General features: G+C 35.7%; 1 protein-coding gene across 3 annotated transcripts in view; it reads right to left on the bottom strand.

Moving 5' to 3' along the window:
- Positions 1-22,284, bottom strand: part of CCSER1 (coiled-coil serine rich protein 1) — a 604,924-nt gene that overhangs the window by 87,946 nt on the left and 494,694 nt on the right. Inside the window, exon 10 of one of the 3 annotated variants that reach the window (XM_057366854.1) lies at positions 2,028-2,075. The exons of the other annotated variants lie outside the window; for them this stretch is intronic. Coding sequence (XP_057222837.1) covers positions 2,067-2,075 — 9 coding nt within the window. The 3' untranslated portion in view covers positions 2,028-2,066. The remainder of the gene's footprint in view (positions 1-2,027; positions 2,076-22,284) is intronic. 3 annotated transcript variants of the gene reach the window in all.

Genomic DNA, 22,284 nt, shown 5'->3' with positions numbered 1-22,284 from the left:
CTGCAAAATGACWGAGCGAGACTACCAGTGAGATTCAACTCACAACTTACAATTTACACTTACAACTAGACAAATAGACTTACAACTATTCATCCATCCATTACATATGTCTCTAGTTATCTCAATGTTTCCAGCTATTCCTTCTCTACGAATCTCACTGTTCAAAATAAATAAATTTTTAATTATTTTAAGTTCAACTTGTGCTTTTACAAAATGTGATTCTATACCAGTATCATAAAAAAGCTGTTACCTCACGTGATTACCATAACTGAACAATGATCCTTATCCATTGTGTCAATTAATTGTGTCAATTAATTGTGTCAATTAATAGATAATTTTACATCCCACATATTATACCTTACTAATAAGTAGAGAAAATCCATTAATGTAATTATGCAACACTGGAACACAACAAGGAAGCAATGACAGTCCATCTAGGACCTCACAACAATGCACCTGGCAGTTTGCATGGCACAAAACTGCAGCTTGCAGCTATTTAGGACTGTGTCCTATTTATGCCAATAAACATCCTGAATAGCTCCATGTGAGCTTAGGAATGAGGTACTGAGATGGGGYCTTAGCAGCTATAAATTTTGCTCTCACTCAATACAAGAAAAAATTCTACACTTCAATCTAACTATTTCATAGTATTGCTTTAAAAATAAGTACCTGCCACTTCCCTTTTCTTAATTTATTACCATTTTCCTAATTTATTACCGTTTACCTAATTTATTACCATTTTACAGTTTGAAGGTGAAGGGACTGACACAACAACTAATGTCCTAGTAAAAGAGAAACTGATACAGTAAGTTAGCTGCATTTACATGGGAAAATGATTATGCTGGTAAAATTGTTGCAGAGACACTGAATTTAATAATGAGTGAAATGAAAAAGCTGAGATGATTAAAAAGCCTAGAAGTAGTCACTGTGTAATTTTCAAAACTTTTTCTCCTCATTCAGRAAAAAGTTATACCTCTAGGTGCACTGCAACTTAGAGAGCCATAAGAACTGTAAACAGATCCAAAATAAATATTAAATAGAAAGGACTCACATTAGAAATGGTATATGAGATGTGTCACCATYAGAAGAAACTGGGTTACATTCATTTTTACCAGCTTCGGATTTGGTAATTTGCATTTAGAAAGAACACTTGCTCCTTTTTATTTCTTGTAAGAAGAATGTTTAGAAAGACATGACTCACATTCAACATGTCTAAGTATAATAAATGTGCATAAGCTCATGAAGTCACATTAATGACATTAATATTAATTCCTGAAAAACAGGTCATAAGACATGGTTTTCCACTGTTGCTAAAAACAGTTCCTTGCAACAGCTCTTAATGAAATTTTCTCCTGCCAAGTGCAAAATAATCAAACTAGAAGCCAGTGATATTCAGAAACATCATTAGAAAGTTATAAAAATTTGCATGTAAATGAGCAGCTTCAGAATTATGCTGCTTTCTCAAAAAAAAAAAATCAGCTAGCCATGTGGCAATCTGCAAATAACATGTTTCTAAAGGCCACATAAACACTGATGAATGACAATTTAGATGCAGAGCTAGAACAMTAAGGATTGACAAAAGCACTAATTTATTCATCTGTGTTTACCATCACGAGGTGAAAACTACAGCAGAGCACCAAGCTTTTAACAYAAACCAATCACAATCAGAATAAAACGTAACTGAACAATGCAGCTCAGGGATTTTACAAAAATGAAACTTCATAGCAGATATGAATCCATTAAAAAGATTACAGGTTCCAGGCTATAACCTGTGGACAACCAAAAAMCTGTGTAGTACTGCTTTTTAGCCCTTAAGAAAGACAGTACTTCTTTGATCCAAAAAATTAAACTTTTTTTTAAAGAAGACATTAATTTTAAAAAATCGCTTTCCTGCAGCAGTGTTATTTCATGTCGAATGGGAAAGGAAGAGAGGAAGAAACGAGGTTAATGCAGGAGACATTTGCTATGCAGACCACTGAATAGGTTTGAGAACACACAAACATGTTTTCTGACATGAGACACTGTACCTGGTGACGTGGGAAATTGCCTTCACACGGTGGTAACGATTACACAGACTGTAATCGAGAATGCAATGSGTGACAATGGATGGATGGATGGAAGGTAAAAGAAAGAAAAAAACAGAGAAGGAATGAGAATGATATTCAAACATATATAACAAAAATGAACAACTAGAAAACTTCATGGACATACTGAAGTGCCCCCTTCACTCACTGCCCTCACTTTAGATCTCTAAACTAAACTTTAGATCACCTTTACAGACCTCACCCTGATTTYTGCTTGCTTTCTGCTTGTAGCTGCAGTAAAGAAAGACTGGTCCTCTCTGAGCATAAAATTTCACTTATTTCAGTGATATTACCCTCCATTATTAGAGTACTACAGACTATGGAAACAAGTCCCACCACTGTCACCAGAATGCAATCGGRTTTTTGTTGTTCAGTACCTGGACCTTACATGTTACATTAGGTTATAAACACATGGAGTGAGGTGTCTAACATCTTCTCAATCACTGGAGAAAAWTATTGGTTAAATCAACAAAAGAAGAAATACTTAAAATATATCTTGACATGCTAAAGAACGTTAGATGATTATAAATAAGGTTATAAAATCTACATATAAAAATATATAACAACTACCTCCACTAAAACTTCACYCTCTGACTGTACCTTCTGTTTTATATATTTCCCCAAGAAGAAGCAAAAGGAGAGGTAAGAGAAGTACAGATCACAGCAAGCTCTGACTCTGGTTCAGCAGGGTACCCAAGAGGAGCTAAACAATCTGGTGTGATCCATCTGCTTTCAGAAAACCCAATCCAGGCCTTATTTGATTTTCTGTGAATTTGGTTCCCCATATTTTTTTTCTTGTGCTGAAACACCACTTAGGAGGTTTCTGKTTTTTTTTGCTGCTCCTTCACTGAGGTGCTTGGGCTCCCTCCTGAACAAAGCCATCACATAACAGAAAGGAAGGAATGTGCTGYGGTTTGGGGGAGTGGGGATGGAAGGCAGAATCCTCTTGGCAACAAAGCAAGGGCAACTTTCAGCTGTAGCAAGACTGGTCATGACTCCCATATTCAGCCTTTCGAGTGATACACAACCAGAAAAATAAAACTACAGATAACCTTAGCCTATTCTGTCATTTATATCTAGTGTTTCAATTACCTTGTTACACTAAAATTGGAATTAGAAATGTTCTCATATGTTGGTCCACAAAAGGAATGGATTCTAATGCAAGATGTAATCACTGCTGAAAGCCACTCACAAAAAGAGATACCGAAGAAATTACTATAAAACAATCTGCTGTTGTTACTTATTTAATTGTTTGRTGTTTTTTTTTCTTTCTGTAACAGTAAATAGCCAGATAACYGACTGTGGGAGAAGGAAAGGGCTGYAGATTTAACTGCAATGCCCTCTCATGYATAGACAGTGCTCAGCATGAAAGAAAAAGAGGATCTGCATTTCTAGATTCGCCATTAGAAATAAAAGTACAGCTATAAGGACTGTATTAACATTATATATATGTATATATAACATTATGGGAATTTTCCAATTAGAATACAGGTGCATGAGAAATTAAAGATTTGGATTGCTGAATCTTCGAATCTTTTGAATAATCTCTCGTTCTGAAAATATCAATTTGTTAGTGAGAAAAATGGTACCTAAGAATTTGATAGTGGATGGAAAAAAAATGAAAATTTATTGAATTGGCTCTCCKTTTTTTACCAAGACTATGTCCTCTGTTAATATCACATTATTGTATGTGTACACTAAACACATTGTATATATTGTGTATTCTGTGTGCACACAGATCATGTTCATTTTCTGAACACCACCTAACAATGAAAATTTGAAAATAAATGCAAAACCTAGTGCATGAGTCTTCTAAGATGACAAGCAAAAGAAGAACAAATTAATTATAAACAATTAATTCTATTTACTAAGAACTGAATTTGCATTCACCTTATGCATTTTTTCTTGGAAACTTCAAATTAAGTGCTCTCAGGAGTTTTGCTTTATATATTAGASTAGTGTAATTTGAAAAGCATAACAAATGAATAAAACTGAGAAATCAAATGCAACTAAAGCAACCATATAATGATGAAAAATAGCACAAGTTTTTCCTGTTATTCACTTGATTTATATGAGAAAACATTAATACTATATTTAAATTGATTTAAATTACCCTATAAATCAACCATAATTAGATTATAGACTGAAATATCATGTTTGAAAGCAAAATTGCTACATATCATGGAGCCAACTGATGGTTCAAAGTGAAATGTTGGAATCACTGCAGGCTGTTCTTTTGTGCTACTGTTCTCCTTAGTGCACCATCACAGCTTTCAATTACTGAGAAAATACATCTAAAAATAAACCACAGAAATAAAACACAAAAAGTTATGCTCTAAAGTCACATATAAATCAAAGAAGTGAAAGCCATTGTAATAACACGAAGTTCAAGGCACCAGGATGAAACAGCAGTTGAATCCACTGATGCAGGCAGAAAAGTCACTGTGTTATCCCATCTCTTCCTAATATTTTCATTAAATTTTTCAGCAGTTTCTTCAGTAGCTTCAAACTACTGAAACTTTTTAGTAGTTTCAAATAGTGACTTTGTATAAATTTAATGGAGGTCAGCAAAGCCATGGTTAACTGAGAGAGGTTAAACACCTTCTACTGCTAATTGGATACCACTAAGATCTGAAGGAAAATCCAAAACAAACAGTGTTTAACCAAGTCTATAACTGAAATGAAAAATTATTGCCAAGAAATCTGCCGAGGACTGATAATAGAGGTGATCCCATATCATGAATAAATGCAAAAGACTTCCAGAATCAAGGCTGAAGTTCAGCAAAGTGCTGAATGCAATTGGTCCTGATGAAGCCACCCAAAGCTCTGCCACAGCTCCCTCAGCTGCCTCAATCATTGGGCTTCATTTCTGGAATTCCACAGGCAAACTCACCATCATTTCAATACACATCCCATTCCTAGACATTTGTTTCCACCTTACATTTTAATGCAATTCAATAAAATAATTAGACTGGACTATAATTTAGTGAAATACCCATTAATTGGTTGCRTTTTTTTCATTTCCTGTGACATCCTTTCAGCTCATTTAGTGCATCAAGTGGCAATTTCTTTCATTAATTTCTTCAAGGCAAACTCTGTTCTTCCAAATGTAATTTTCCCTTYCCCTGCATTGATTCCTATGTGTTTGTCATGGAGTTTATTCAGAACCCTTGTTACCACTGTCGTACACTGTGAACTATTCCCAGCAGAAAATATAAAATCCAGTTCCCTCAGAAGTCTTGCTTCCTGTTTTAGAAATAAAATTTGTTCTTTTCTGTTTTGGTTTTTTTTTCCATGCAATTTGCTTCATGAATATCATCAGTACTACATTTCTTGGTATGTCTTAATTTGAAGGGTTCACAACTGTCTTTACTGAGGAAGAAAAATGTTTCTGTCTGGAAACATCCAATAACCACTTGGAAACTTTCCATAAGAATTTTTGCAAAATGAATGTTTATAAATACTTCCTTGATATAAATAGATTTCCTGACACTTTATAATAAAACTCCAAATTGAAGACATAGCCCCAAGTAAATATCTAACATTTGGTAAAACATTTCATATTATCTCTCCAGTGGAGCATGTCTAATAAGTCTTTTGGCATGAAAGGGAATAGTTACAATTAATTATTCCTATGATGGTTAACCAGCATGCAAGTACTGCACATTTAATCTTTCATCAACAAATTTTATACAGCACTGTAAAAGCGAGAGAGAGATTTATGGGATAATGGAAAAAGAGTCACTTTAGTAAATTTTCATGGGGGTTAACTCACATGTAGCAACAGCAAGGAAACTGGAGGTTACGGAAGGGATTTGCGAGTTTGGCCTCGCTCGAAGTTTTGAATGCTTGAGAGTGACAGGACACAATTTAACAGGGACAGGCTCACAAAGATTTGTATTCAACCTTGAAACAGAGAATGAGACTTTTACATTTAATTCTCAAAGCAAGGGATCAAAGAGTCCAGTGCAATAACTCCTCACATAAATCATGCTCGAGTACCTTACTCCATAAGAAGACATACTGATTTTAATTAATCAATCCATTTCTTTCCAGTCATTTTACGAACTGGGAAAAAAATCCTCCTTTCCAAACTCACTGAGTTCCTACTTTAATTTGCTTTTTTTTTCATAGAAGTAGGAGCACTTTGGGCGTGAGAGATTCATGATACCCTTCAGCTATGCACAGTCTTGTCCTTGGCAAAACACAACAGCAAACCAGCTCTCCTGTAAAACAAGAGTTGGGTGCCAGGTATTGTCAATAAACGGCACAAGAAGAATACAAACATTGTCCTCTACACACTATTTTGGCCAGTGCCTGGATCTCACATCTTCTGCAAGGCCATGTTGGAAGCCACAGAGTATTGTGACATTGCTGTGCTAACACCACATCTGAAATTTAGTTTGCTTAGCTGTTTTATCATAATGGCAAACAATGTTACTCTGGGGTTTTTCTGGGCAAAGAACAAACTTCTCACATTTCCTCTTGAAACATCAAGGCTGCTACCCAAATTCATTGGTACATGGCTGCAGCTATTCACGAGGATGAATTACTTTTAAACAGACTTTTACAGGGATTTCATTTCATCAGAATTATCCCCTGCACCCACTTAACAGTAGTACATACTTTTCAACTGAAATATTGTATCACTTCTCATATCACTTCTCACCATATAAAACCTAAACTCGATAGCAGCATAATTGCAAAATGGTATCTAATATTTCAGGTTCTGCCAACCCAGAGAATAGACATGTAGAATCATATCTACCACTGGCCCATCCCAAACTGTTCCTGCTATAATTTAAAAGAAAAAAAGGCTTTATACCACCAAAAATAAGACTGGCTGAAGAAAAGAGAGCTAAGAAAACTGCCGTTATGTATGAAGCACAGCATATGCCAAAGCCTCTTTACATTGAAACGGATTTGAAAACGATTTCCTGCAGAAGCTCAGTTTTACACTGTGGCTAGACTCTCATCAGTTTTAATTAAAGCAAATTCTTTACAATTTTCAGCAATAAAAACATCTGTAAAGTCATTAAAGATGCAATTAGTTACCCTTGATACCTTAAGCTAGAGCAGTTATAAACTTAATATATTTGTGTCTTATACTAAGCTGCTCAGTAGAGAAAGAGAAAGCTGGAGAACAATGGACCTCTTCCAGCTTCCACACTGGTGTGGACCTACTGCAGATCTACTCATGAAAAAAACTGAGCTTTTTTAAGGGACTCCAAAAGTTCATAACGCTTTTAGGCTATTAGTTGACCATGTGTAAATATATAAAAAGAAACCAACTCTGTGTCACAGAAAAATGATCTCATGTAATGGAAACASATTCAAAAAAATAAAATAGTGGTGGCGAGAATGATGAGAAAGGCAAAAGTCCTGAATGATTACAGTGGGTACAGGATACTCCAGCACATCAGCCTGAACAAATTTGGGAACTTCTGAGAGATGACTTCAGTTTAAATACCTTTACCATACACGCAATGCCTTGAAGAATTGGTCCTCGAGGGATTTTTGTTTGTTAGCTCTGCAGAAAATTCCYAATTGGAAGTGAATGACAAATTGGGGGCACAAGGGATCCTAATGGGTGAATTTTGTACATTTAACTTGTACAGTGTGTCTAAACATGCAGCTTGCAGCAATTATTTCATCAGCTCTAGTACAAGTTTTTCCTTTTTTTTTTTTTTTTTTTTGGCAGTGCTCATGAGTTGAGTGGATGTAAATAAAAAGATATTGCCTAGAAATAAAATGTGTCTCATGTTTCTGTCTGAGGACACCAAACAGACAAAAAAAAAGAAAGAAAAAAAGACAATCATGATCAGACAATCATTTAGCTTAATTTATGTAATTCCTTCTGGAAAGCTTTCCCAGGTTTATTCATCTTTGCTGTAGATTAAGATCCTACTTATGATTTCTAAGTTATGATAATTTGTCAGCATTTTTTGATATTGTATTAGTCACTGATGTTGCATTAATCATTTAGAATATGGATGGCTATACATAAGTTACATAGTTCTATGTTCTTTAACTGTATATAAAAGACAGAAAAATAATATCAGAAAGAAAAGCTTTACTGGCAAAAGTGAAAAGATTTCTTTTTGCAGGTAKCTTCCAAAAGATCATAAAACCGCCTTAGACTGAAGACTATTATTCAATTGCAAGATGGAAGCTTCATGCATATATATTTTGAAYAATTCCATAATTGCTATGGCATTTCAATTTACATGCATACACCCCATGTCCTCCATCGAGGAGGTCAGAACATGACAATCAGTTAAATCTGTCCAACTGCATGGTCTTATGTACAACAGCATGCCCTGTTGCTAGCTCAGTTATTTTACTGACCCAGAAAGTCATACTCGGTGCATTTTTATTTTTCTTTTTTTTTTTACTGAGATATATGCACATGCATGTTCTTGGAATTTATCTTCCACGTCTGAGCTTCGAAGAAAGGTAATCGGGGTTTGCAAAGTCTTTTGAAGGCTAACTAGGATTTCACTCACTGAGCAATTGGTGGCACATACTTGCAAAAATGCACGTGCAAACACTTTGAGAGCTAGYCAGGTTTTTACATCTAGTTTTCCTACTGAAAATCATCCAAGAATTATGGCAATATGTATACTGTGATTTGTACCATCTTGCTAATTCTTCTGTTCAGCCTCATGGCTAAGCAGAAGAGTTTWCAACATGAAAGTTTCAGAAATTGGCAATGTCCAAGAGTTTGAACTAAATGTCATTTCCATCCTTGATGATGCTGTCAGTTTTATGAGCTGTGGCACACACAGAATATATTGCACACTTCGAGCATGCTCAGCAGTGTTATTTTAGAACCATGACAGATGTACAGCCCCAGCAGGATCTCACATTACAGAAGCCACAACAACCTGCCATACAGCTGATCCCTTTGTCCAAGCAGGCAGAGCATCACCGAGGAAAGCCAACTGTCCAAATACATAAAATTCTTCCATCTATTGAAGTTACTAATGTATTCCAGCTCCATTTCTATATTTCAATTTGAAACTTTTAAGAGCTTTATGAGACTGAGACAATTACTGGATATGCTTTTCATTTACTGAGTTTTCATCCTCAACATGAGAAAAGCACARAGTAACACTGCCCCTAAGGCAGAAGATGGGTCACTTGACTTGCTATGATGTGACTCGTCTGCTGAATAGCTCTGGAGAGCTCTGAAATTCACCACCTTCAGACCAACTTGCACRCACGCTTCTTTCTTCAAGTGCATCCACAATAAAGCCAGCAAAAAAAGAAAGTGAGTGGGAATCCACTCTTTGTATTTCCAGAGAATTTGATGKAATCGAGTGCCAAGGGTGACAAATGAATAAAAGATGAACTGCTATAACTGAGTGAACATTATGGTAGGGTCTTTACTTAGCATCTTTCACATACTTTTTTTTTTTTTTTAACTCATGCCATCTTAAAAACAAATTTTTATATACCCAATTATACATCAAACAAGAATCTATCCCCTGGTGAGAAAAACRAAATTGTGCATCTATACCAAGCAAAAATTCACACGAGAAGCAATCTAAGCATCTGAAATGACAATTCTGCCATGAGAAAGTATCTATTTGATGAGAAAGAATAATTCTCTTTGAGCATTTTTTCAGTTTTTCTAACCCAAGCAAACTTTCTCTTTTGAATTGGCTTTTTACTTGTGGCCAAAAAATATCAACTGTCTTTGCAAGGTTATGAGGTAATTTTTTATTACAGTTCTTTTTTTTTTTCCTTCCTGGTAGTTACATATAAGACAGCCCCAGGCATGTCTGCTTACTTATAAGAACTCTACTTTTAAGAACAAGAAGKTTTGAATTTCCTATGGAAAGAGCAGGACTGGATAGCTATTCAAAGTTTTTTTTAGGTAGAAAAATAAAATATGCTTCTCCTCATGTCCCTCCTTCATGAGAGGGACACAAATATCCCTTATCACACCTGAGAGCCAGTGCAAGTACGAGCATCACTGGCCTATCAAGAGTATCAGCGTTTAAAGAAAAAAATCCAAAGAAAGCAGCTATAGTTGTAACCTATTTTCTTTGAAAGAGTGTGGATTCCAGGTCAGGATATTTGGCTCTGCAGCCCACAGCCACAAACAGGATTTTAACCCTGCTGCAAAGCTCTTCCTCTAAGAAGGCAGCAAATTAGGCCAAGAATAACTTCAGTGAGAAGCTGTTTTAGAGCCATGTTAGCATGTAATACACACAAGCCAAAAGAAAATTTCACCAGCAGCAAAAGAAAAGTCAAACAATTACTCTTGCAAATAGAAAAATGAAGAAGATTAATGTTCCATTAAACAACTGATTCATAAAGTTGTGACTAATGGATAAACATCTCTATTTTCCAAGATAAAAGTAATGGGTTATTTTCAAACCCCCGGTATTCTAAGCTATTAATATTTAATTGTGATTTCAGCCTGTTTTTCTTGCTTAGGATTGAAAAAGAAACGTAACAGTGCAAAGCACTAAGGATGTGTGGGCACATTATTCCTAGCAAAGAAAAAGTAATAAAAGAAGAAATATCTCTCAAACGGCTCATGCATTAACCATACAGAATGCTGGCAATGCAAGTAAAGCAATGTTCAGTACAAAAAATGGGTGAGGCCGTGAGTCTGATTCAAGACATCATACTACAAGGCTGTGCCACATGCTTTAATCTCTGCTTTTCTGTAGGATGCTTGCAACTTTGAAAGCTACCTTGGCCAACAAAATATTTCTCTTTCAATCTTTTGTCTGTCTTCTAAAACTGAGGATAAAAGAGACTGTTTTCATTGGCCTCATATTTAAAAAGGTGCCATAAGAAGCAGCACAGAGAATTAAGTGAATAAAAAGATGGACAACATATCTCAAGCATCATTAATTTCTGTAGGTTGATTTTGGTTCTTTGTCGCTATGACACAACTTTACATTTTAGCAGCATGTCAAGCAGCCTGGTCCAACCCAGTTAATGTAGTAGTGAATCCCAGTAACCTACCTCAGTTTCAAACATTTTTGGGGTATATGGCAGGTAAATCTTTGGTGTGGCTCTGAAAGCTGCCTTAAACACACTGCACTGGTAGTTTCCATTTTTTACAAAGTGTTGTTCAGTTTGTTTGTTTCTCTTTTAACCAAAACTCACTGACAGATATTGCTGCCTCTCCTATTTAAAATACTGAAAAGTGAATTGTAGAAACAAAATATTATTTATGTGTAAGAAGGTTTTCATTAGCTCCAAAGCTTATAAAGGGCAAATTCTATTAGAAAAACAGAGGAACCAAAACTAAACGCTAAACATGCTTGAACAGTGTTTAAGTGTCTTAATATATAAATTCCAAACTGTAATTTTTCAAGGATCTTCCATTGCTAGTAAAGATAAGGATGGAAATGTTGAAACCTGAAATAATTTTCAGATTCTACAAGTTGTATGAAAAGATGCTTCCAAATAGTAAGCTTCTGGAATTATGGTCTCTACCTCTCTTTGTATTCCACTTACATGATAGGTGCTCAGAACTRTAATTACTAATATTTTCCTTTCTTCAGGCATATTCAAAATACCAAACTGTTGTGCAGCACCAGAGAGAAGAAAAATAAAAATGCCCACTTCTACATCTAAGGGAACTATACCAAATATAGGTTAGGTTTTTTGCTGAACAAATAAAAAAAAAAAAAACCCACACAATGAAGCAGCCATATACTGATATTATGTGTGGAAACAGCATGACTATGACCAGCCCCTCTTCTCTGTCCTGTGGTTAAGCTTATTTTTAAAAGTAATGGGGAGAAATTAAGAACCCTGTTGAACAGACATATATTTAGAAAACAGACTCCATTGTGTGTCTGAGATAATACAGTCATGTCCAACTTTTCAGCAGTGGGTTTATTCGAATTTGGTGAATGCAGCACAGAGYGTAGCAGTGCCTGCTCTACACTCCCCCATGGTGTTGCTCGAGACATTAAGAAACATCAATGGCAAGTTCGATTAACTGCAATCTGTAGTGCAAACATTTACTGACTACAGGCAGGAACTGACTGCTGTGATCCATCCCTCAGAGAGGTGCACTGTGCTGGTAGTTACTGCACAYGCCTTGCAAGCACGGCAAGAAAATGTTATTCCATAATTTGGATATAGYGTATATAACAGACTTTTTTCAGATGATGGCTTTTAGAGAGCCTGCAACTATTTGCACAAAAACAGGAACCAAAAAAAAAAGTGTGATAGAACAACAGGGATCCAAATAAAAAAAGGTCATTAAATCRCTCACAAAAAGTATTCAAGACATGAAGAAATATTGATATCTTGCACAGAATGCTTTTGCACTTCTGACTTCTTTGTATCACAATATATGATGCATCTAGAATCTTCTTTTAAGGCTATTTAATCAAAAAGGTTATATTTGTGAGCTCTTTTTCATCCTGTATGGAAGGATTATTTATATTTCAAGATGCAAAACTTATTACAATAACTGCTTCTCTGAGTAAATTTGATAGTAATTTACTACTGTAATTAATTAGTATTTTCAATATTTCAGAAGATATTTATTACACCCATCCTGAAAATAATGGATTTTTTACCAAATCAAAGAAATGCTGTCACTGAAAAATATTGGTTTGCAACTATAACCATTACTTTATCACATTACTTTCTGCATTCATGATGAAGTTATTATGTGGTTTTGAAATTGAATCTTTGCCTAAAAAGTTCTAAACTTTCAGACAAAAAGCTATGCTGTTAGTATTTATGCAAAGCTTGAATATTCAGGTTGCAAAATTGAAATAAATACTGCATATTAGATTTAGTTCATATTCATATCCATATCCAGAATTTGGTTAGGGAGCGGACAGTTACTTTTTTTWAATGAAAAGATACTATCAGGTACTGACTTCAGCAAAAGTAAATCTACGTTTCCTTGTGCTGCTTCTGAGAAACCTGGTCTACTTTTTTATAAAAATATTGCAACATTGCCTTTCTTTTGTCTGGTAAGGTAGTACAGTTGAAATTAACTTAAAAGACAGATGTGAAATTTGTTTTTCATTRGTCATTATAATGCAGTATCTCATCCCCAAATTTTGTATTTAATTTTTGTAGTTTTTCATCTCTTAACACTACCACCACCTATAGTAAATTTGCTAGAATGTAATGAAAAGCCTCTTTCAAAAGGCCAGAACATTCTGAAAGTTAGAGACTACAAAATTGTCATTACTTTATAATTGTACAGGGATGGACTCAGGCCTTTGTGAGTCAGACATAACCCTCCACATGCACAGAGTGTCAAAGTGAGACAGCTCAGCTCTGGGCCCTGAATATGCCATTTGGCTCCTCTTTCCTGYTCAGGCAGTGTCTGGCACCGAGCATATTAAGGTGCCTGTTACCATGAGTTAACACTTTGTTGCTCAATTGAACAAGCTGATGAGTTGTATTGGTTCCACACATGAACTGATTCAGTCACTGGTTCCCACAGCACCTCATTCCTCATCCTCCACGTGTGGTTTGCTTCATTCACCAGATGCAATCAAATGATGAGGCTACARCCTGCCTGGGAACAACTTTCTCCTCAAATTCCAGTCTCTAAGATGACAAATTTTCATCATGGGGTTAGGAAAACCAGGAAACAAAGGAGGCAGTGTTAGGGATGATTTATACACACACACATACACACAYACACACACACTGTCTACATATGAAGCTGCAGAATTGTATCCTAGAGCACAGCAGGAGTAGGGCACACAGCTATTCATTTGTCTGTCTCTGCTATGGATAGACTTAACTGGATTAATACTGAGGGGTAAGGAATATCCTGAACTCTGCAGGCTTAACAACTCGGTAGAGATGCTTAATCCTTCACAGGAATTCCTCTGTGAAAGGGGAGAAGTACAAATCACATTATCCTGATCAGCCTAGAACAAAACATCCTTTTCCAATTAAGAGCACTTGCTGCATTCACCAACTGAGCACTGATAAAAGCTGCTACAAAATGGAAATTAAAATATCCATATTTATCCCAGCTGCACAAACTAAAATTTGATGGTGGTGAAAAATATATGAAACCTCAGGTGCCACTTAGTTTTTTGCCAGCCTACAGATCAATCTAAAACCCGCAAATTATGTACTCCTATGCAAATAAACACACAATGAATATTGAGTACCTCTGGTCCTGGAAGTACTACCTTCACCTATAGRGAAACAGGTCACATTTTTTAAGAACTATAAGAATATAGTTCTTACAGTTACTATAAAAAAATATATTTTAAGAATAACCCATAGGAATTTACTGTAATACACTGTTGGTGCTGTACATCATGGATGCCACTTATTATCCTACTGTAGCACCTACACCAAAAATCATTAAACAGGCACATCTAGCACCAAAAGATGATCAGTAATCAAAGAAATCTTCCCAGACACGTATCTTCTATAATTCAAGCAGTTCATTAKCCTGACTAAGCTCGCCATCAAAGGCATCTTCTGTGAGAATCAACATGCCTCAGGAACAGTTTCATCATGAGTGCTGCCTGTGTGTAAAACAATATGTGCATAATTTGTTGACCCTTTTAATCAATTACTGGAGTAAATAATTCCCAGATATTTTTCTTTCCTTTTCTCCTAGAAGAGTCTCAATTATATATGACAACACACAATTATGAAGTAATTATTTGCGTCTTGTCTTCATAGTGAATGAAACACCTATTATTTTCTTGTCTCATTTTTCCTTACACRCTATCTTACTGCACCCTCTTGCTACTACATCTTCTSTGCCTCARAAGTATCAGTTAGTGTTCCACTCACATAAATACATGGATACACATAGAAAACTCATAGATGTTTGTTTTGTTCTGAAATTTGCTGTGTCTGTGGAGCCTTTCACAGACTTATAAAACTGTTGTTGAATACGATGCCATCTATGACATGGTACCTTGATTCAAAGAGGGAATAAATGCCACTTCTCTTTTGAAGTTTCCCTTCAAGAACTAATATTAAATAAAGGTGTAATTTTAATGCTCACGTTGCTATTTAAAAGGGCAAACTCCCCTGAGAGATCATCTTTCTGTTTTTCAGCATTAAAATCAATAGTGCCAGCAATCTCTATTGCTCTGCACAGATGAMGAACACAGCAGTTTATCAAGTAAGTTCACTCCAGGATCCAATGATTGGCATTGACTTTGAAGCCTTTGAGCACTTAAGCAATGCTATCTAAATATCACCTAATGACTGTATTATATCTGAACCCACAATTTTCTTGTATTAAAGTTCATATATTCCTTATAATGACATTCCACAGAYACAGAGGTTTTCTAAATACAAAACAGCTATTTCTTAGGAGGCAACTTAAAAAAATCCCAATAAAATATGCTACTTCAACACTTTTTTCCCTCTTCTTATCCTATACTCTTCTTGCATTATAGCTTTTACAAGAAAGAAAGCAAACTCTTTTAGAAAAAGCAAATTATTCCAGGATCACCTCCTGAGAGATATTACCTTATGTGTGCTTCATTCAAAATGAATGCTATGAGAGATTTGGTTATTTATTTATTATAAATAAATTGAATTTAAACCATTACAGATTCAATACAGCAGTATAGCCTAGACATTCTATAATTTTTCACAGAACTTGAACTCATACCTTGAGGAATTTCTGGTTTAAACCACGAGTAAATAAAATAAAATTAAAAACAACAAATCAAAGGAAACAGAAGAAAATAGGTGAACAGTCAGTCGTACKTTGTTTATTAGCTCTCCTATGTTTAAATAAATATGCATGTACTTCCTTTCTTGAGTTKTGCAGGGAGTCGGGGAAAACCAGCACAGATCTGAAATTGAAGATACTGCTGTTTAAAAAGACCTGAAAGAGGAAGAGAAATGAAAGTTGGGAGGTGACCCAGCAGACAAACTACTCATGATTTTGTTGGATTTGCCTTATGCTCAGACATACAAAAGTGACATAAGGAAAAAGCAAAGTGTTTTGTAGCAGCTCTTTTTTTGGTACAAAAATATGRAGACTAAGATAATTTCCAGCCTGCAAGTCTTAGAATTAACCAGATGACTTGAAGCCATCAGAAGCAAATAGTTAATGCTGGTCACCATGACCAAGAATAGATCTGCACACAGGAATTAACATCCATCCAAATAAGGCCACATACTAGGAGTTGAACATAAATAATTGCTTAAGGTTTTGATATTTGCCTGGTATCTCAATCTCAGAACACAGTCCTCCAAGCAATGCTCTGTTSTTCAATAATAACAGTGATAACAAAGGCACTGATAGGGTTAAACTGGTTAAAATTATAGGTGAATGCATATTTCAAAAATATTTATGTAGTGCAAAGATTTTACACTCCATTTGCAGCGCAATAAAGGGATCCATTAATTTTTATATATRTTATCATTCTGCATTCTTTAACACATTACTGTGTACAACAGAAAGCTTTTCTTGGAATAAGCCACAGCAAGAAAGAGAACTTTCATGAGAATATGATGTCTCTGCCTTGAAAGTTATGATGGATTACCAAGAAAACTAAAAATACTGAGTCCTCRGGTCAATTATTTAAGCTTCACTGACAAAGAGAAATATTTCTTCCACCAAAGGCTTAAGCTGAMTTTATAAAATTAGTTTAATTGGAATTCTCAATGTAAGATTTCGGTTTATATGATGTGACATAACTACTGCTAACACATACACTGTATGTGAGCTCTTAGCTCAGACGGATCTGCATCGAGGATATAAAACACAATCTTTCATCTCTTTTCTCCCTTTTCATCCCATTAAAAGATTAAGGGTTAATGTCTGCTTAAAGGCATCTGTACATAGAGTGATTTATAGAGGAGTAGGAAACTACCCAAATTATTTCTGATGTCAACAGACTTACCAGAAAAGTYATAAAAATAGTCTCACATTTTGGGCTGACCTAGGGCTGGGCACAATCTAGTAACATATATTGAAGGCGTTAAGCCTCAAATAGAATTATTTCTGTTAGWTTATTTAAAATGTGTTACTCTTCATACTTCAAAGGAATTATTTACAACCCCACTTTGTGCAGGATTTGGTGAAGCTCTTCAACTAAATCAGAAGGACAAGAATACTTGGATCTCTCCTTCAATTTAGCAATTCACTGATCTGGATAGAGAACAGTCWTTGCCCAATGCTGTCATTACATGAACTGTGTATTAATAGCAATCYTATACATAATAATTTAATTAAAATCACAAGCTATCCTAAATAATAAGAAGATAACATAGTCTAACCATACTGCCTATTATGAGCCACAGCTGGTATTAAGAAGTTAGGTAACTTCAAATTTGTGAAATATGTATTTATAAACATCAAGCACTTCAAAATTACTCCCACAGATGCAAACAACCAAGGAAAAATTTTAACTGGTAAAAAAGCACAAAAAATAAACAAACCCCTAAAACTAAAAAAGGTGGTAGAACTAAAATCATTAATGTCAATGGACCAAATGCTAAAACCAGTAATATTAGTGGATCAGCATTCCACTGTTCAGGTAAAGCAACAAAGCCAAACATTTAAATTTTCTCATTGAGAAATTTATGGTTTATAATTCTATTCACTTAAATTTACAATGAATAGAGAAAATTCAAAACAAAATTAAAATCCCCAAGGCTACCTGATAAAAAAAAATAAAGAAAATTAAAGCTAAGTCTGAAAAAAGCTCCTTATGTTTGCCTGAAGGACAAATAAACATTTAATACTTTTGATGTCAGGATCTCAAGGTGAAATCAGCATGCAAAATTTTGTGATGTGAATCACCCTGAAGCCTTTGCAAAGTATGTGYTGAAAACAGGATTGCAACAACTCTGTCTGGCTTTACAGATTTGCATTTTTACCACTGATTTCAACTGGGAGAGCAAAACCACATGATTTATTTTGTGGTTTACTTCAGAGGTCTGATTGTGCCCTATTCCATTTCTCTGAGAGAACCTGCATAGTTTCCTTGGCAATGGCTCATTCCAGGGGAGCCAAAAGGCCGTTCTGCCCCACCAACTTGTACTAYGGCTGTACTGTCCTCACAGAAAGCATTTAAGAATTCAGCAAAGTCCCTCTGCGGCCACTGATTCTTTTCCACCAAGTATTAATAAGAACAGAATAGAGAAAAACACAAGGTACCTGTGGTAGGATTCCACATCATCAGTAAGGACAGAAGGATTTATCTAAATCATGGTTAAGATAATACTCAGTTCATATTATTTAGACTAAGRAAGGACAAATATTGACGTGTCACTGAGTCATGACTCCTTCCATGCCTTCCCAAAGGCTTGTGGATTTTTTTTGCAGTACAGGACTTGGCCACCTTACTCTGGATGAGCTCAAAACAGCTTTGTAGATTCATTTGGCATTTCATTTCCCATCAGCACAGGAAAGGGCAATGACTTCCCTTTGCAGCTGAAATGAGCACTAGACCTCATACCTGCTAAGAGCCACGGGATGGTGAGGGTCAGCATATGCAGCTCCCTTAGCAGGATCAGAATGTTAATTGCTACATGCTCAAATTATTTGCTTTCAGCTGCTTTAAATACATCATCCATCAAAGATAAATTACAGTATTTAAATTGCCTTCTGCCTGTTGTTTTTCAAAGGGAAAAAAAGATTGCAAATCAGCCTTTAAATAGTTCATTACTAAATAAGCAATATGAAGGATTACTTCATGTTTGCCTTTYTTTATTTTCCACCTAATTCAGAAGCAGGGCAACTGCTTAAACAGTACACCTGAAAAAATGTAACAATACAGCACCTCATCCTGTAATTATTTAGTTAGGAATTTTTAGGGAATGCTTGTTTCATGTCATTATAAATCCATTAAGAAAAATCCAAATTCCTGCAGTTSGTTGCTTTTGTGCTTAATAGCTCAGTGTAAAATTGAACACTGAATCTSTAGTGAGGCATCCTGTGCTTACGGCCATGAAACACACGTTTGGCACACAGAAGTACTCAGACTCAGTAATTTTCCTTCAATTAATTTGCAGACAAATTAATACTGCAGGGTATTTTCCACATTATTGTTTTATTCCATATGACTTACTGCACAAATTGCATTGAAATTTTAGCACTGAAGTAAAAGTGAACTGTAAAATCTCCAGATGTGATTGTCATTTTAGTCTGCAGCTGTATTTGACAGTTCATCTAAAAATATTTGAAGTATTTATAGTACCATAAACATAATATTTAACGTCATATTCAAGAAATAATAAAAGAGATTGTGTTTGCATCCAAAAACAGATTCTACCTCACAAAGATGAGCAGAGGAATAATTTTTCAAATCTTGAGACCCATACTCATACTTGACCTAAATGAAATTATTGCATCCTCAAAGCTTTCAGTAAAGCAACAGCTCGGTTGCTCCTAACAGAACATTTGGATCTGCAACTTAATGACAAGTTTCACAGCTGGATGTGAGATCTTCTATGGTTTTGTAAGTGTTTTATAAATTAATAGAACTCCTTCACTGTCACATTCACTCCTAAATGCCCTGATCCTCTTGCTGTGTGCTTAGTGCTGAGGCAAGAGAACACAAAATCAGCCATGGGGTGGAAACACCTCCATCTCTGCTCCAACAACACAGAAACATTTAATCATACATAGGAATAGCCTCACTTTCTTCCACTCACACCCCTGAAGTTAAGCACGTACAACTGTCCTTCYAGCTGAAAGGCACATTAGKGGAAAAAAAAAMCCCTAAAAATCTTGTATGTGGAARGTGAGAAGTGAGACACACAGCCCTGCAGGTGAGCATCCCACCTCAMAGATCTCAGTGGATGCTTGAGGTCGAGCCAAGGGCTGACAGAAGAAGATAAACACATGACTGATTATTGTCATCCAGTTATGACATCCACATCAATTCCTGCCACATGAGATGACAAAAAGAAAAAAGGGGGTTGGGAGGTTATGCACTTTCACATTATGYTAAAGGACAGCCATACTGCTCCCAMCCTAGAGYAGCAGTTGCTTTGTTTTAATTAATACAGCTYACATAAGTGACCATTAGATTTTTTTCATAAGGTTAGATAAAATTTTCAACTTACAAACAATCACTGTTGCTGAAAAACAAACTGCAGGGGTTTATAGTTAGGTGACAGCAGCCCAGCTTTACCATCTTCTGCACAGTCCAAATWAATGCCATTTTAAAAGATTTTACAGCCATGGAACGTGAACAGACCAACAGAAATCTTTAGTTGATTCCAGTCAATCCAGTCACATGTCATTGCCCAAGAAAGGGTTCACACAGTCAATGAAGTTAAAATAACAGCTGGACTGCAAGTAAAACAAAGCTACAGTCATAAACTGGTAGGCAAGAGCATCATCCGTGTGCAGAAACCACCATAAATACCACAGTTAAGGGCTACCAAACGAGGTGAGGTGACAGGAGATCTTCTCCATGCAAACTCAGAGCTCACCATCTGGGAACTCTTCCTTCACAAGACTAGAGCTAGATGCCAGCAAAAAATTAAAGAAAAAAAAATCCTGTTTGGCCTCAACCTGTGTATTCTTCATGGGAGGACTCCTTAAACCTTTCTAATGAATATTAGAAATAGCATATAATATGCTGTTTATAATTCATTCAGCTAGAGTGAATAGGCAAAACTGACAGTAGCAGATACACTGCACATGGTCAAGACAGCAAAAACCCAAAYGAATTTGAACTTCAAAAGCTTTCTGCAAGCCCCAGTGAGAAAAATTACAACACACTGAACACCTCTCTCAAAAGTTTTTTCTACAAAAGCAGCAGCTCAGAGTGGAAATTCGGAGACAAACTGTAAGCGAGGATTACAAAACAGCAGCTAGTGACAAGCACAGACCAAGCTGATCCTAAAGTAGTATTGTCTCTTTTCTCAACCTCCACAGATTTTTATTTATTTTTTGAAAAAAAAACCAAACCATGAATAAATAGAATAATAAGGTATTTCACATCAGGAACTATTTTTGATGTTACAGGAGATACAATACAGTCAGCAAGAACTGGTCATATTGAAAAGACAGCCCAGAGGCAGGCAGGGAACCCACGATGACACCAAAACAATAGGGATTGTTCTGCACATAAACCAACGGCAAGTGCAAGGCACTCCAGCCTCAGTCTTCCTGGGAGAAATACCCAAGGACATGAATTTGTGCTTCTGGACTGTTTCTGTGTGTAGYTAGTGAATCACACCTTGGAATCACTGCCTATGCTTGTCTCCCTGTGCATGTTGGCATTTTCCTTGTTCGGAGTCATGCTTCAGTTAGCTTAAGTGCTTGATCCCTAAATTTCAATGTCTGAGCCTACACATAAAAACTAAATATAAGCAGCCCAGGGGTAATGACGATATTTTGATGAGTAAAACAGTAAATGCTAGCATGAGGCTAACTTTATGTATATTCTCGCTATCCTAACATATAATTGTCTCTGTTAATTCTTCTCTTTTTACCTGTTGAAACATGGAATCTTGTACCTTTTGCTAAAGAAGAAGAGGGAAATGTTATTACTTGCACAATACAAGTCATGGAGCATTTCTACTTTCTAGTTTTTTAGTCTAGSTCTAGGGTAATTTCCAGAGAGCTGGCAGGAGACTGTGACAGAGGTRTGACAGACCCCACAAGGGAAACTGAAAAATTCTTTCCACTTGGGAATTACCAGTAGGTTTCTTTAGGTACACTGCTAATTCAGAGCATAAGATTTTTCACTGCCAAAACATGTAATTTTAAAGTAACAAAACCCCCATATATATATATATATATATATATATATATATAGTCTATGGTAGAGTTCTTTTTTACCATGTTCATTTTTAAATCCCTTTTCTTTGGTTTTAAAACCCCAAGGATCAGATATGCAGGTAAATGTCAACCATATCAATTATTTTTTAAATAAAATTCTGGAAGAAGCAAAGTTTATATAATATGCTATTTTAACAACCAAACTGAGGCCATTATTAGCATTTTGAAGAGAAGGGATGTAAAAATTATTGTTGCTTTACAGAAAAGCTTAACGAGGTTTTCTATACTGCTTTTATTGTATTCTCTTAYAACAAATGCTTGAAATAGCTTCCAGAAAACATTCAGCAGATATTTATTTCCCAACAATAGATGACTCTAACAAAGCACATAAAAGCCTCTCATTCTCTTCCTGTGTGCTTGAACTTCAGCAGTATGACCAAATGACAATAACGAATTGACTTTTCTATTAAAGCAAAGCAGCAGATATGTTGCAGATGTTAGAAG

Source organism: Malurus melanocephalus, unplaced genomic scaffold (assembly GCF_030028575.1).
Source record: "Malurus melanocephalus ecotype Western Australia unplaced genomic scaffold, MMel_1.1 scaffold_72, whole genome shotgun sequence".
NCBI lineage: Eukaryota > Metazoa > Chordata > Aves > Passeriformes > Maluridae > Malurus > Malurus melanocephalus.
The sequence above is the reverse complement of the archived record's forward strand: the minus strand, read 5'-3'. Positions and strand labels throughout refer to the sequence as shown.